The sequence below is a fragment of the Typopeltis vanoorti genome, chromosome 1 (assembly GCF_054136105.1).
Source record: "Typopeltis vanoorti isolate ZY-2024b chromosome 1, IOZ_Tvanoo_1.0, whole genome shotgun sequence".
Lineage (NCBI taxonomy): Eukaryota > Metazoa > Arthropoda > Arachnida > Uropygi > Thelyphonidae > Typopeltis > Typopeltis vanoorti.
In genome coordinates, this window is record NC_143549.1 from 137,490,683 (window position 1) to 137,505,423 (window position 14,741).

Below are 14,741 nucleotides of genomic sequence, written 5' to 3' on the forward strand. Positions count from 1 at the left end.
AAACACACTATAACCTACACATTCTATCCCACTAACTATATCCTCTTCTGTCACCCATGTTTCACTAATGCCAATAACCTGTGGCCAGGAAGAGCCAACCAAGGCCAGAAATTCTTCCTTCTTGTTCCTAATACTCCTGGCATTAGTATACATGAAATGCAGAGGTCCCTTTGTCCCACCCCTATCTTGATGCGTTATTCTAACTATCCCATTCTGATTTCTTGTCCTTAGTACTGGCTTGGGTACATTATACACATTCTTACACTCAACTGTCTCACTAATGTCCACATATCCACTCCTCCCCCCCCTTCCTTGGTAGTTCTAGTTTCCCTGGTTCTGCACATCCATTTTCACTTCATTCAGCAACACTTTTTCCACTCTCTGCACACCAAATCCATTCAAATGCAAGCCATCCATCTTGTATAAATCCTTTCGCCCAACAAACTCATTCCATATGTCCACAAATTCCACACCACACCGTCTGCATAACCTGCGCATAGAGTCATTTGCGATTATGGCCCTCCTTCTAAACTCCTCTCTGTTGTACCGCGACAACAGACTCACCATCCTAACTGTCACTCTTTTCTTTCGCTACTTTTAACAATACTTTCAAGTCCTCTCTCATAAAAAATTTATCTCCTTTCAATTCATTCGTACCTGCCACAACTATCAATTCTTTCACCCTCTGTTTTTGCACTCTAATAGTCTCACTTACATCCTTAAATTTCGCACCCGGTAAGTACGATTTAGTTAAACTTTCATCTGTCATACCTCTTAATAACGAGTCACCATACAACACTTTTTCCTTCATTTCTGAAACTCTCCCACTCTTAGGCTTATTTTTCCTTTCAAACACTTGCTTATTTCCGTTAGTTGAGGCACTCTGGAAAGAGATTTGCAGGTGCTCCAACTGCCACTGCACACTGTGTATCACTCTGCATAACCGCTCGATCTCACTCCTTACAAATAATTCCTCATTTTTTTCATCATTTAAACCATTTTCTCTCTCTGTATAATTGCTTTCACTCTCTCTTTGATCACTGCTCTCATTGCCATCTTGTACAACATCACAATTCCCTATCAAGCCACTATTTTCACTCACATTCTGTTTACATTTCTTATTCTGTCTTTCCTTATTTTTGCCAACATTGTCCTTAAGACTTTCATTTCCATTGCTTGTATTCTACTAGTGTCCCTTTTTTTTTGTTAGTCTGTCTCTGCTACATATGACAAATTGGATAAAAAAACGCAACTTCTCTTAATCAAAAGCTTGCCCTTCACTTGGACCTAAAGTAGACTACTTCAACCTTTAAAAAAGCTTTGGCCCAGTGAATTCTCTTAATTATTCCTGATCTAAACTTCCATTGCTAGAAAGTACACTTTCCAGATATTTGCAAGTTTTCACTACTCTTCAAGGCTTGCCCATATAGTTTAATGCCATTAACTTTCATATTTGGCTCTTTATTTGCCAACCTCCCTTAACCAGTCACAGATAGCTGGTCAAAGCCTACCAGTAATTTTAATTGGCATGCTGGGAAGGAGCTGATTTTATTTTAATAATAGTAATAATAATAATAATAATAATAATACCATCATTTCCATGATCCGGCACCTACCACCATGTTTTTCATGCAGTACAAACTGTGGACATCTGGAAAGCAGTGGGGAGGAATTCTGGATTTTGCTTTACTTTGGCCCCTGCTACAGCAAGTCATGTAATCCTGGATGGCCTGGTGAAGAGATCAGTCCTATAGAGTGGGCTTATCTGCAAGGATTAATGGTGTTGCAGTAAGTCTCCTACTTCATAATGCACAAACAGGACCCAAGAGTTACTGCAGTGCTGGTGTAGTATCCAGGGAAATACTGGCATTCCACTCTATGTACATTTATTGCTTGCCAGATGAGGAGAGGGGCAGCATGAGTGGCTCGTGGTGGGTTGATGGTGATATTTGGTGTTGAACCAAAAATGTAACACAAAAGATCACATGGTGATGCATCTGTTTCACATCATTCCTGGAATCCCCTGTCTTAATGTGCAACCAACCATATATTTTGTCACCTCAAAAGAACTGCCATCTACCCACCTGTCTCCTACTTTTTTTTTTTGCTGCAGTTAATTTTCTACCATCAGCAGCACCATTTCCCCAGTCCTATCTTCTCTAACCTTCTTGAAAATACTAAACCATTCACATTCTGCCCCTGTAACTACTTCATCTGCTGTTAGCTTAGGCTCAATAATGCCTATAACTTTTGACAAGGTTGCACTAACTAATGCAAAAAACCCTTCCCTCTTTTCCTGATGCTTCTGTCACTAGTATATAGAAACCAAGCATTCCTTTAGGCATTCAACTACCTTTTCTTCCTGAATTGACTACTGACATTCAATATTGTTGCATGAGAGGCTAGATTCCACATTTGCTGGTCATTCTTGCACTCATCCCATGAGTGACTTCACACACACACACACCTGCTCAACCCTATTTGTTTAAATTTTCCCAACTTTGCACTTCAGTACTCTTGTTGAACAAAGTGCTCTCTGAACACCAACACTGAAACCATTTAAGTGCAGTCCATCAGCATTATACAAATCCTTCCATCATTAAACTCAGAACATAAGTCCACAAACCCCACAACATCACTTCTGCACAGTCTGGTTATTGATTTGTTTGCTATCTTCACCTTCTCATTTGTCTGCTTCATCCAACAACTCCTTCACATCTTTTCTCATGCAATACTTCGCATCTCTCAGGTCATTGATTCTTTCACCTTACCTTTCTACATCCTGATGCATCTCCATGATTATTAATTTTTGCACCAGGGATTCACTATTTTATTACACTTTCATTGGGTGTTACTTCTCTCATCATAGAATCTTACCCTATTTCTTTTGTTTATTTATATGATCTTGACTCAGACCTACTTACTTCTCCTCTCAGCCCTGCTAATCTGTTGATGTTTCTGCATTTTTTTTATTTCATGCTTTTTGCTGTGAAGGATAACACACAACCACACTGTTTCCTTATTGAAGATCTCTTCATTCTCTTTAATTTCCACCACCACCACCACCACACATTGTTTCTGTCATTAGCATTTTCCAGTATAGCATCAATACTGTTTAATCTACTAACATGCTTCATTCTCTCCACTCAACTGGCACTCACTTTCAAAACACTTACTACATCCTTGCTCACAAGCTTCACTCTCCTTCCATAAAACATTCAACTTTCATGACAAATACATCTCATACACTACCGTGAACAAAATCATGCAGATTCAGTTCACCCAACAATGACATCTTGCCCACTATACTGACAATATTAAATTTTAAAAAAATACAAGATTTACTTAAAACTAAATAACTCAATCTATCATACATCCACATAAAATAAAAAACTACTATACAGAAATTAGAATTAAGGAAAATAAGACTGCTGATGTAGCTGCTAGATCAGCTCATACATTTTCCAGGTACTGTTTTTCATTCTTGTTAACAGACTGTACAAAGTTTATATGATCAAAAATATTAACTATGGCAGGTAGCACTAACAAATAAGTTGTATGAGATTAATCCTGAAATTCAGCATTTTCGGTCAAATCAATGAAGAAACAGAAGAGACAAAACTGTTCTTGCTAGAGTCTGCATGGCTTACATTCATCTTACACATTCTTATTTACTGAGAGCTTGATGACCCGTCCATGTGAACAATGCAACACATCACTGTTTATCACATTCTGATCAAGTACCTTCAGAATGATTAATGTACCAGCACTTCACTTGAAACAGGAATTAATTTTTTAATACACTGGCTGAGCCATATTCTCTCAGGCTGATGTGTTTGAGACTCCAATGATTTGCATGAAGTTTTTAACTTTTTAAAAAGAATTAATTTATACAAACATGTTTGATCATAAATTCTATTTGTGTGTAAATACTCCTTTGCTTTACTAAATTTTTTAAAATTGCTTTTTGCACATAACATGATATTTACCATTGCACCTTGAGTGCTGTTGTAACCTTTTGTTTTGTGCAGTATAACCTTTCTGTCCTTACAGCAGTAAACTTTTGACCAACAATATTCTCCATTATTACATGCAAAATTGTTTGTATCAAATGATTTATTTTAACTGTACATGCAAGCACACATGCATGCCATCCAAAATACACACACACATATACGCTCAAACTTCAGCTCGTTACTTGCTCTTTCATTAAATTTATGTCCTCTGAAATAGTAGTATCCATTTATGCTTAAAACTTCAATGAAAAATAAATAACAAAAATTTTTTTTAATCGTATATTTATTTTAGATATATGAAAATATCTTAAAATCTTTCTCTGTATTTTTAGGTCCATGTCGTATGCGTAAGAAAATGGTAAAAAATGACCTCTTTTATTTACATTATCCATATAGGCCAGAAGTTGAAGGGGGAGAAAATGTAAGTACATTCATAGACCTTTGTATTAATATTATTACCCGACACCTCCAAGGAGTCCAAGAACTTATTATGGGAGAGTGCTCTACTGCACTACACACATCTCACTGTCTTCCTACTACTTATCTCTCCACATACACACAACAACTCTACTACTACCATACACTCCATCTACCACCCATCATCACCACTACCAACATTATTTTTGTCTGTAAATTGTTTGTGTTCTCATGGTCAATTTGCCTCTGTGTGGGATAAAAAAAACCTTAATTTCCAGGAGTGAAAAAACCTTCCATTAATAAATAATTTAAATTGTTTATCTTTGGTTTGCATAAACTTTGATAGAAATCTAGAGATTATCTCTGGATTCTGTGGGTGCCTTTCACTGGTGAGTTGTTGAATAGAAAGAGTTAACAGAATGGTTTTATTATTATTATGTGATGCTTCATATGACTCATCGCAGTAGAGCACTGTTCAGCACAATCATCATACCTCCTACATTAGTGTAATGATTTATGAAGACTTGGTTATAATAATAATCATCATTTTAGTTCATATTCATAAATTTATTTTTGAGGCTTTTGTTTTTCTGCTTGGCTTTATTCACCTTTTTCTTCACTGTACTTCCTATTTCTTTCTTGTGTATTCTGTTATTATTGATCAAGCACTGCCATAGACTCATGTGGAAGGGTTATCAATCTGCAGAACACATTCTATCATAACCTCACTGTTTGCTGAAAAGTAACCACTTTCTCACTTGATGACTCAGTCAGGAAATTCATCTCCCATTGGAAGACAATAATAAATATGTATGTTCTTGGCAGGATTTGAACCCACATCCTTTTAATTGGAAAGTAGATATGGTAACTATTCAGTCAACCATGCCCACATGTCTGGTATATTCTGTAGCATTATCAGATACACTAGTTGGCAAGAAGTCAATGGTAAAGTGCAACATACCACGTAACGAGTCGTGTTTGAAGCTAATATAAATTGGAGGAATACAATGTTCCCAAGTTAATGCAATTGTGTCCAGGTGAAATGTCGGTGAGAAGGGTACTGAAGGAGTTTGAAAGAAATGTTGTGATAGGATGTCATGTTGCAGGCTTATTTGTTCAGTAAATTGTTGACAAATTGGGCCATTTCAAGTCAACAATCCATGATTACATACTGAGATGGAAGTGCATGAAGTCAACTACAAGTGCTACCCGTAATGGACAACCTACCACACTCGTGGAACATGACTGTAAGGTGCTACAAAGGATAATATGTAAAAAACATTCATTAGCCAACATGTTGAATTCTGAGGCCCAGGCAATGATTGGAACATGAATCTGCACAAAAACATTCGGAACTGAGGCTCACAACATGGATTTCCATGATAGGATTGCCATATGCAAGCCTTGCATTATCTGAACCAAGATGCAGTGTCATCTTCAGTGGTGCAAAGAGCATGTACAGTGGGACAGGAAGCCTGGAAAGCTCTATTATAGAGCGACAAATTACGCTGTACCCTCTACCAAGCAGGTATGGGTGCCGGATGCTTGATGAACATCTCTTATCAGAGTGCATAAACCCAACTATGAAATTCAGAGGTGGCAGTGTGATGGTATGGTCCTGTTTTTCCTGGTTTAGCCTTGGCATTCTGTTTGTGGTGCCGTGAATATTGAAATCTGAGAGGAAGCTGAACATTCTGGACAATGCTTTCTACTTTGTGATGTTTCTCTGGAACTGACAGTTATCTCTTTCAGCAAAACAGTTCACTGTGTCATAAGACTGCTGTTGTAACTGCATGGCTTGTGGACATGAACATCACCACACTTGACTGGTCCTCCACAGAGCCCTGATCTCAGCCCATTGAACATATATGAACTGGAGCATGGGTGAGGTCAATGGACTAATTCCCCACAACAGTCCAGGACCTCATTACATGCCCACATGAATAATGGTCCAAAATTCCCATTGATCGTTATTGTATCCTTGTGGAAAGTATGCACCTTAGGATTTCTGCAGTCATTGCATGAAAGGAAGTCCTACATTTTAAAAAGTGGGCACCATGGCTGTTTGTTCCTCACATTATGTTGTCCTTTTGACTTCTTTCCAAGCAATGTATGTACCTTATCTTCTAACCATCCACATTATTATTAAAATGTTTAGCACTTCTGTTCAGCAATAACATGATTAGAAGTGGTCAGTTGTATATATTAGGATGCATATCAGTCAATTAGCAGCCACTTTTCTATCCAAGTCACCAGCCTGTTTTTAATTCTTATTGTTAGAGTTTGTATACCCACCTTGCATTCCTTCCATTTCTGTGGACCCTGCTTGTGCCAAAAATGGAGTTTTTTCTTGGTCATCTCCATAGAGTTAAAGACAATGGGAGACCCACCATTCCTTTCCTTGAACCCATTCACAGATGAGACACAACTTACTGGCAACCCATTTCACCTATTCATGACTCTTCAAGTTAATTTTTGAATCAACTAAACATAGAGATCTCAGTCTATTCTCATATAGAGCATTCCATAGAAATACCACAATCATGGTCACTTGCCTCCAGATCCTCTCTACTGCTTCTTCATCCTCATGGAATCCCAGCAAACAGATCTGCACACAGTAGTCTCAATGTGGCCTTATTAAATCCTTATAAAAGAGAATAATAACTTTCTTATTCCTGCTTCAGTGTGTTCAACAGCTACATAATCTGATATGCTGTTTTGGCCACCTATACAAGATATTGTCTAAACTTTAACTCCTTGCTGTCCACAATAACTCCCAAATGGCTGATCTCATTCAATTTTCTGCAATTCAATTCTTCAATATAATACATAATGGAAATAGCTGAGTACAAACAAAAGCACTCTTAGAAGTTCTAGATATTACCACAGCATACTGCTGTGGTTCAAATATATAGCAGCATGCAACTTTTCTTTAGCATACTACCCAAACATTCCACCCATCTTGTTGTATTTCAGTAGCTTTTTCAAGTACGTAGAAAGGATTACTCTGATTTTGTACGTGTTTTCACAGATAGTTCAAAAATGACAGGCTCTATTGAGACTATATATCTGCACAGATTCCACTAGCTACTTCACTGCTGAGCTCTATGCAATAGAGCTTGCCTTAAACTACATAAGATTGCAATGCTACCAAAGGTGTGCATTATATATATACAGATTCACATAGTTCTCTACAGACAGTAAGGCTAGATCTACAGAATCATCCAGGTCTCTCTCATATCTCCTCTCATGTCTCCTCCCTGCAAGGCACCTGTTCGTGGTGGAGGGAATCTCCCAGTGATTCTACTGGCTGTTTTCATTCTTCCTCTCTTTCTTTACTTTCTTCCCATATTCTCTTACTATCCTATTTTTTATTATCCTTTTATTCTATTTTTACTATCCTTTCTTCCAAACCACTTAGTTTATTTCAATAAATTAAAAAATCTAATTTTTTCAGTAAATTAGACTTGTTACTCTGGTGTCAAGTGTGACACCAGAGTAACGAGGGTTACTTTCATGGAAGAGTCCTGTTGCAGAAGTTTATTTTTAGTTTTCTGTGAGCCTTGTGGTTATTTAGATAGAAATCAGAAACAACAGTTTTCCTGGGATTAGGAGACAGTCTCTAGCTTTCAAAGTAATTTTGTAGTGAGCTCAGATCTTTGCTCAGTGTTTTCTCAAGGCCTTGAAGTTGTGATCTTGGGTTGTGATAGCTGTTCATCAGCATAGCTAAACTTTAACTAGCTGTTAGAGGGATATCATTTGAGTACAGGTTGAATAAAGCTGAGGCAAGGACAGATTCTTGTGGTAATCCATCCTGCAGGATAAATGTTCTGCTTTTTTTTTTTTTTTTTTGTGAATTCATGTGAACCTCTATTTTCCTATTGGAGAGCATTTGTTTTAATAATTTTATAGTTTTTTGGCAGTTGATTATTTTGGCTGCTTACAGTAAGCCTTTCTTCCATAGGGTGTTATAAACTGATGTTACGTCTATGAAGTCTGTACTGTTTTTAAACCCATTTGGTATCCAGCTTCTGTATGGGTTGTGACAGGACCTGGCTGGCAGCTTCTGCCAGGTCTAAAGCTAGACCTTTACAGTTGCATTGCTAGTTTCCTGTGTCATCTTTAAATACATGTTGGATAGCTTCTCATCTTCAGAATTCCTCACAAGGCCTGTACTTTTGCCTACACTCACTCTCCTGTTCATAAATGATCTTCTATTAGTTACCTTAAATCCTATCTGCAGTTTTTCTGATGACAATACATTCTATTTGTACTTTTCATTTGACTCAGTATATGTGCTAAATACCACACTTCATTTCAATTAACCTTTAACAGTACTCAGATCTGTATGTGAGATCAGATATCTCCTCTTGGACTGACTTATACCTCTAGCCTTGTCATAAGCACATCCATAGCCTCCTCTGCATCCAAAAAACTAGTATATCTCATTTCTAGTGTATCTTATTTCTCATCTGTGCAAATCTGCCCTTCCCTAGAATATTATCCTCATATATGGAATGTGCACCAAAATCCTTTCTGAAAATACATGATTATATCCACAAGAGGGCTATCTGGTTAATTGCCAATTCTCTGTCACACAGACTCACCACACTTGCTTTCTCATAGATGTTCTGTTTCTGCCTTATGAGTATATGTATTTCTCAATGAAGAAAATGAAATAATTCATGTACCTAATGCCCTAGGAGTACAGTATGATGATGTCTTCAATAATTTTCTTCTTGATAAAGAGGAAATAGTGGATAATAATAAATTTAGTTTAATCCTTTATCCAAGCGTGTGCAAACAAAGTTTGCACCTGATACTACATATCCGCAAGGAGATGTGTTTTGCATTATGGAAGATACTGAGATAGGAGTGCTGGTAGCTTGATTCACCTTTGCAAGGAGTTACCCAGTGTTGTACCACTTTATCCCAGTCCTGAAGATACTTTCAGCTGCAAACTTTGTTTGCACACACTTGGATAAAGGATTAAATTAAATTTATTATAGTCTGACTAAGTGAAAAACTTTCAACAGGAAATAGTGGATGCTGGTCATCCTTAATTTTCTAAAAAGAAAAAATCCAAGGCTAATAATACAAAACTAGTTAACACAGGAATCCAGATAATACTACCAAAAAGGAATAGTGAAAACATTCCTACAATTGAGTTGTCAAGGATTCTGTCAAAGCATTGATCACATCAAAACCCTCTAGCAGTAGTATGAACAAATATGCTTCTACCTGCAGGAAACATTTCGAAAGCCAAGAGATAATCCAATATTGCAAAATATTACCATCATTCATAAGGACAGAGAATTGATCTGCTCATAGAATAGTCAACATCCTTATGGGCAACTATACCCTTCCCCTTCCAGCAAGTCTCTCTGAATACAAACACAGAAGCAGTTGCAGTCTGACTCTCACTCAGAACTGTATTTACAGTATTCTTCATCTACATTCCTCATGCTATAGATATCTCTCAAGAAGTGGTATCGTTGCAGTTACTACTCCCTTTATGGGGGAATTTAAATGTACACAACACTCTGTGGTTATTGCTTGAAAAGACCTCAGAGGAAGTGTTCTTTAGTGTATACTCAACAGCAATAAACTCTCCCTCCTAAACGCAGGAAGTAACACCTTCTTCCATATGTTTACCGAACATTCACTGCCATAGACTTAATTATCTGTTTTACCTTCCTTTTCTCACTCTTCAAGTGAGATACTGACAAGAATGTATTTGGGAGTGATTACCTTCCCATGCCTACTTGTGTGGGTAACCGTGCACTCCATCAAGGATATCACAATGGAAAACTGAGCAAGCTGACTGGCTTACCTTCTCATCATTAGCAGAATTTCATTCAGCAATAGTCAGCTCTTCCATGAATAATGCAGTGAATCATGTGACAGTGTATTACATGAGCAGCTAAACATTGTAGCTTCTGAAATATCTACTCAGTTTCCACTTTTCCTAAGCTTTGTTGGAATGACTATTGCATGGCAGCCAGAGAAGCTTAGATGAAAGCTTGGAGCATTTTTCTAAGCTCCACAACAACAAACCCCATTGTTTTCAAGCATACCCAAGCTGAAGCAAGACACATCTGGTGTCACAGACAAAAAGTATCCTGGATCTAGCATAAAGAACAACAACCAACTGTAATATTTTATTTTGTTCTTCTACTGTTCTATATATATTATGTTATATTGTTTCCTTTCAGTTTATACTCTTTTTCTTACAATTCACTCATGGTCCTTTTACATATACTACCTTCAGTGATTCATTACTTCTTATACCTGAGAACCATGGATATTTATATTAATTTCTGACTGCATCTTCGTGTCCCAAGATTGGTACAAGAAATTATGAAACTTCCAGCAGACTATGATTTAACCAAATTTCAAAATCTCAAAAAAAGTCTTAACAGTCATGGCATCTCTCTCTAATATGATTCTAGTGATTACCCGCTTACAGGCTTGGTTTATTTCAGATCAATGCATTGCGATGAAATAAGATCAGTCAACAAATTTTTGTAAAGATTCAAAGGACTTATTTAATGAATGCTAAGTAAGAAATATACAATACAAAAGGTACAGGGGAACTATTCTCTGTTAAATCTCAATTCAATCAAATTCGTGCAGTTTATCTAAATACCTGTTATAACAAACATCCTTCTGATTATTCCATTAATTGATAAAACTTTTCCAAGATAATATATCACACGACAAATCCTCTGGTATCACAACAATAACAAGATATTAATAGCAAATACCCTGATTCATTAAAATATATGTCAATCCTTTCCAGTCACTCAGTTAACTTATGTTACTTCTAATTTATCAGATGAATTTTAGTACCTTAGTTTGAACTGCATCTATATTATCAGAACATATACATTATCAATTATATCAAAACACAGGCTTAACTATTTACAAGTTACAGATCACATTTAAAACCAATGTAACTCTTCAGGAATTAGCTGTACTCCGCTCTACACATAACAATTAATTTCTATGACAAAGAGCGCATTAGTTATTTTCTGGCTATCCTATCCTATAAAGCTCAACAGTCAGTTATTATATCTTTCTTATAGCACATGTAACTTATAACAAATGATATCACACTCACATGAAATGTTCTTCTATTGATGCATCGGCGTCTGATGGACCTATTTTTCACTCCGGGCTTTAGGATCCTCAACCTCGAAGTTCACGGAGTACCAGCGGCTTCGTCGGGTCAGCAAGCGGGGTGCGAGGGACAACTTTCCGGTGTGGAAAACTCGGGTGAGATTGCGATCGTCGGCTTTTCACAGACTCTATAGGAGTGGAATTGCATCTGGACATTTCGTTCTCCCTCCTTGTTCGCCTCGGGACATCCGTGCTTTTAGACTCAAACGGCTTTATGGCAGATCGACCTTCGGATTCCTTCCATCAGATTCTCTCCGCATCTGGGCAGCAACTCCTCCTGGTTCACTCACTAGGTGACTATCTCTCTGTGTGTCAATTCCTATCACTCCCCAATTCCTCACTTATATCTCCCTCATATTCCATGCCTTGGGTTCAGTTTTGGATCCCCCTTACAATATCACATGATAGCTGGTTTCTCAAACTTTCGCCGCTATCCTCTTTTATGTTCTTAATCCCATTCAGTCAGCCTGCGGAACTCCTGTTTGATTTCACTCATTCCTTTCTGCTCTGACCGTGAAGGCCACCTGTGACTGACTATGCAGACAGGAATCAAACGGCTTGTGTCTCAAATCGCATGGGCAGCTCAGTTTGAATCCGTAGAGGACTACAGCTGGACTCTCTTTAATTGCTGAATGGATAGCGGTTCTGCAGGAAAATAGAGGTTGTGGCAAGTAAGCGTCCCAACTTGTCACTTTGTTGTCGGCAAGCTTAGCAAGCATGTGTTTTAGGGTTTTATTAAACCTCTCACACATTCTCTTGGGGGTAATAAGAGGTGGTAAAATTCTTCTTTATTTTAAGCATAATTGCAGCATTATTTCTGCAGTAAAATTTGCTCTCTGGTCGAACAGGAATGTTTGAGGTGTTCCATATCTAGAAGCTATCAACTTTAGGAACTTGTTGGCTACAGTTTGAGTAGTTTGATCCTTCATTGCCACTGCTTCCAGAAATCTGGTGAACATGTTGATTGCTACAAGAATATACTTGTTTCCCCTTCTGTGTGGTGGGGAGGGGTCCAATTATGTCCATATGCTACTGCTTGGAAGAGTCTGATAGGAGTAGGAAAAGGTTGCACATGAGCTTTCCCTCTAAAACCGGCCTTCTTTTGACAGATGTGGCAGGAAGAAATATATGACACCACATCCCTCCTCATTCCTTTCCATAAATATCGATCAAAGATGCGTTGCCACATGCACTCAAACCCCTGGTGCCCTGCCAGGTCAGAGTCATGGAATGTGTGGAGTACCCATAAGATCATGATTGCTGGGACTAGTATTTTGTCTCTCCACCTACCCAATTCCTTCTGCTTGGATAACAGAAGCCCATCATCGTATATGTGTAAGGTTTCCAGGAAAGAAAACTCACTTGGCAGTGGCTCCTTTTTCTTGACCTTGTCATGTACTGTGCTCCACATGGGATCCTTCTGTTGTGCTGTTATGATGAGGCTCTTCTCCCATGACTGAAGATGGGGGGGGGGGGGTATTTTGTTTTTCAGTATGCTTTCTTCAAGCATCTCAATGTTGCGTATGTGACCGGCACTGTCAGTGGCTTCACTCAGCTCATTATTTCCACCTGATAATCCTCTGGTTCTTATCCTTCATTGAGGATAAAAAAGGACAGAGGCTGGTGATCTGATCTTAGTATTACATTTTGACCCAACAGCAGGTATATGAATTTTCTACATGAGAATACTATTGCTAAAGCCTCTTTCTCTATTACTGAATAGTTCAGCTCAGAGGACAAGAGCTTCCTACTAATGAAGGCTATAGGCTGAAAGTCGTCTCCATGCTTTTGTTCTAAAACCAAGGCAATAGTATCATGAGAGGCATCTGCCGAAAGAAAAAATATCTCCCCAAACTTGCGGTAAGCAAGGACTGGGGATCTCGTTAGTACCATATTCAGAGCATCATAGGTAGGCGTCTTGCTGCTCGTCACCTCACTTAAATCTTTTTCCTTTCTTGGTCAACTTAATAATGGGTCCCACCACCTTGAAGCAATTTGGAACAAATTTCCTGTAAAAATTTACCATCCCAATATATCGCTGGATTTGCCTAACTGTTCTAGGGATTTTTGCTTCCAAAATGGTGCGTACATTGCCTTGAGTGGGGATTATTCCATGCTCACTCATCTTGTGGCCCAGGTACTCTACCTCCCTCAAAAAAAATTGACACTTGGAATGCTTTCGAGAGAGTTTGGCCAGGTGCAGTCTCTCTAACACAGCCTTTAATATTTCCTTATGTGTGTGTAAGTTTTGTGAATAGACCAGTAGGTCATCCTGAAAACAGATGACCCTTTTTACCTAGCATGCCTGCGAGGAACTCAGGTTATTATCAAATCCCATTAAATATGGAGGATAGGAAGTATTTTGCGTTTATGTTCAAATCACCACAAATATTTTGTGGTGATTTGCACATATTTTGTGTTTATGTGCAAATCACCACAAATAAGCCGGTCCATATTGTTTAATACGGACTGGCTTATTTGTGGTGATTTGCACATGAGCTCCACCAAGTCCGTGCAGGACAATGAGGTGATTTCCTCAGTGAAGACCATATTGTAATTTTTGAAGGTTGTGAGTAGAAACTCTTCAATCGTTCTTTTTTTCTCCGCATTACCGGTTTGATGTGTGACGTTCCTGATTAACTCGCTCTTTCAGTCAGAAGCTCCTTCCAGCTGTTTTGCCTTTATTTCAAGCGCTACACTCTTCTCACCTTCTTGTTGATGTTGTTGCCCCTTGAGGCTGGGATTATGTGTAAGCTCTTCACTACATAAAGATACTGTGCCTATGGCAAAGCTGCATGAGAATCGATATTTTCTTAGAAAGTCGACGCCTAAGATTACTTGGTCGATTGTGCTGGTTGTCATTGGGAATACGATTAGCTCATGAGATAGGTTTAATTTAAATCCAGGCAGCGCGATGACCATCCCTAGCTTTGTTTTAGTATGGAGTTCTGTTTTCGTCCCTCCCATAAGTTTGATCAGATCGGCTAATTCGATGACTTTGTCGGGAAATGTGTTTTTTAGCTTCGGGAATAACGGCCAAGAGATAACAGAAATGTGGGCTCCTGTGTCTATATTTGAACTTTGCACGGTATATTTCGGTTCATGCCATGCACAGTCGTGCGTGAT

General features: G+C 38.3%; 1 protein-coding gene across 3 annotated transcripts in view; it reads left to right on the top strand.

Annotated features, from left to right (window-relative positions):
* The window catches only part of bchs (WD repeat and FYVE domain containing 3 bchs), a 1,305,514-nt gene that overhangs the window by 815,940 nt on the left and 474,833 nt on the right, over positions 1 to 14,741 (top strand). For all 3 annotated transcript variants that reach the window (XM_090399415.1, XM_090399420.1, XM_090399430.1), the window contains exon 46: positions 4,349 to 4,437. In XM_090399415.1, coding sequence (XP_090255541.1) covers positions 4,349 to 4,437 — 89 coding nt within the window. The remainder of the gene's footprint in view (positions 1 to 4,348; positions 4,438 to 14,741) is intronic.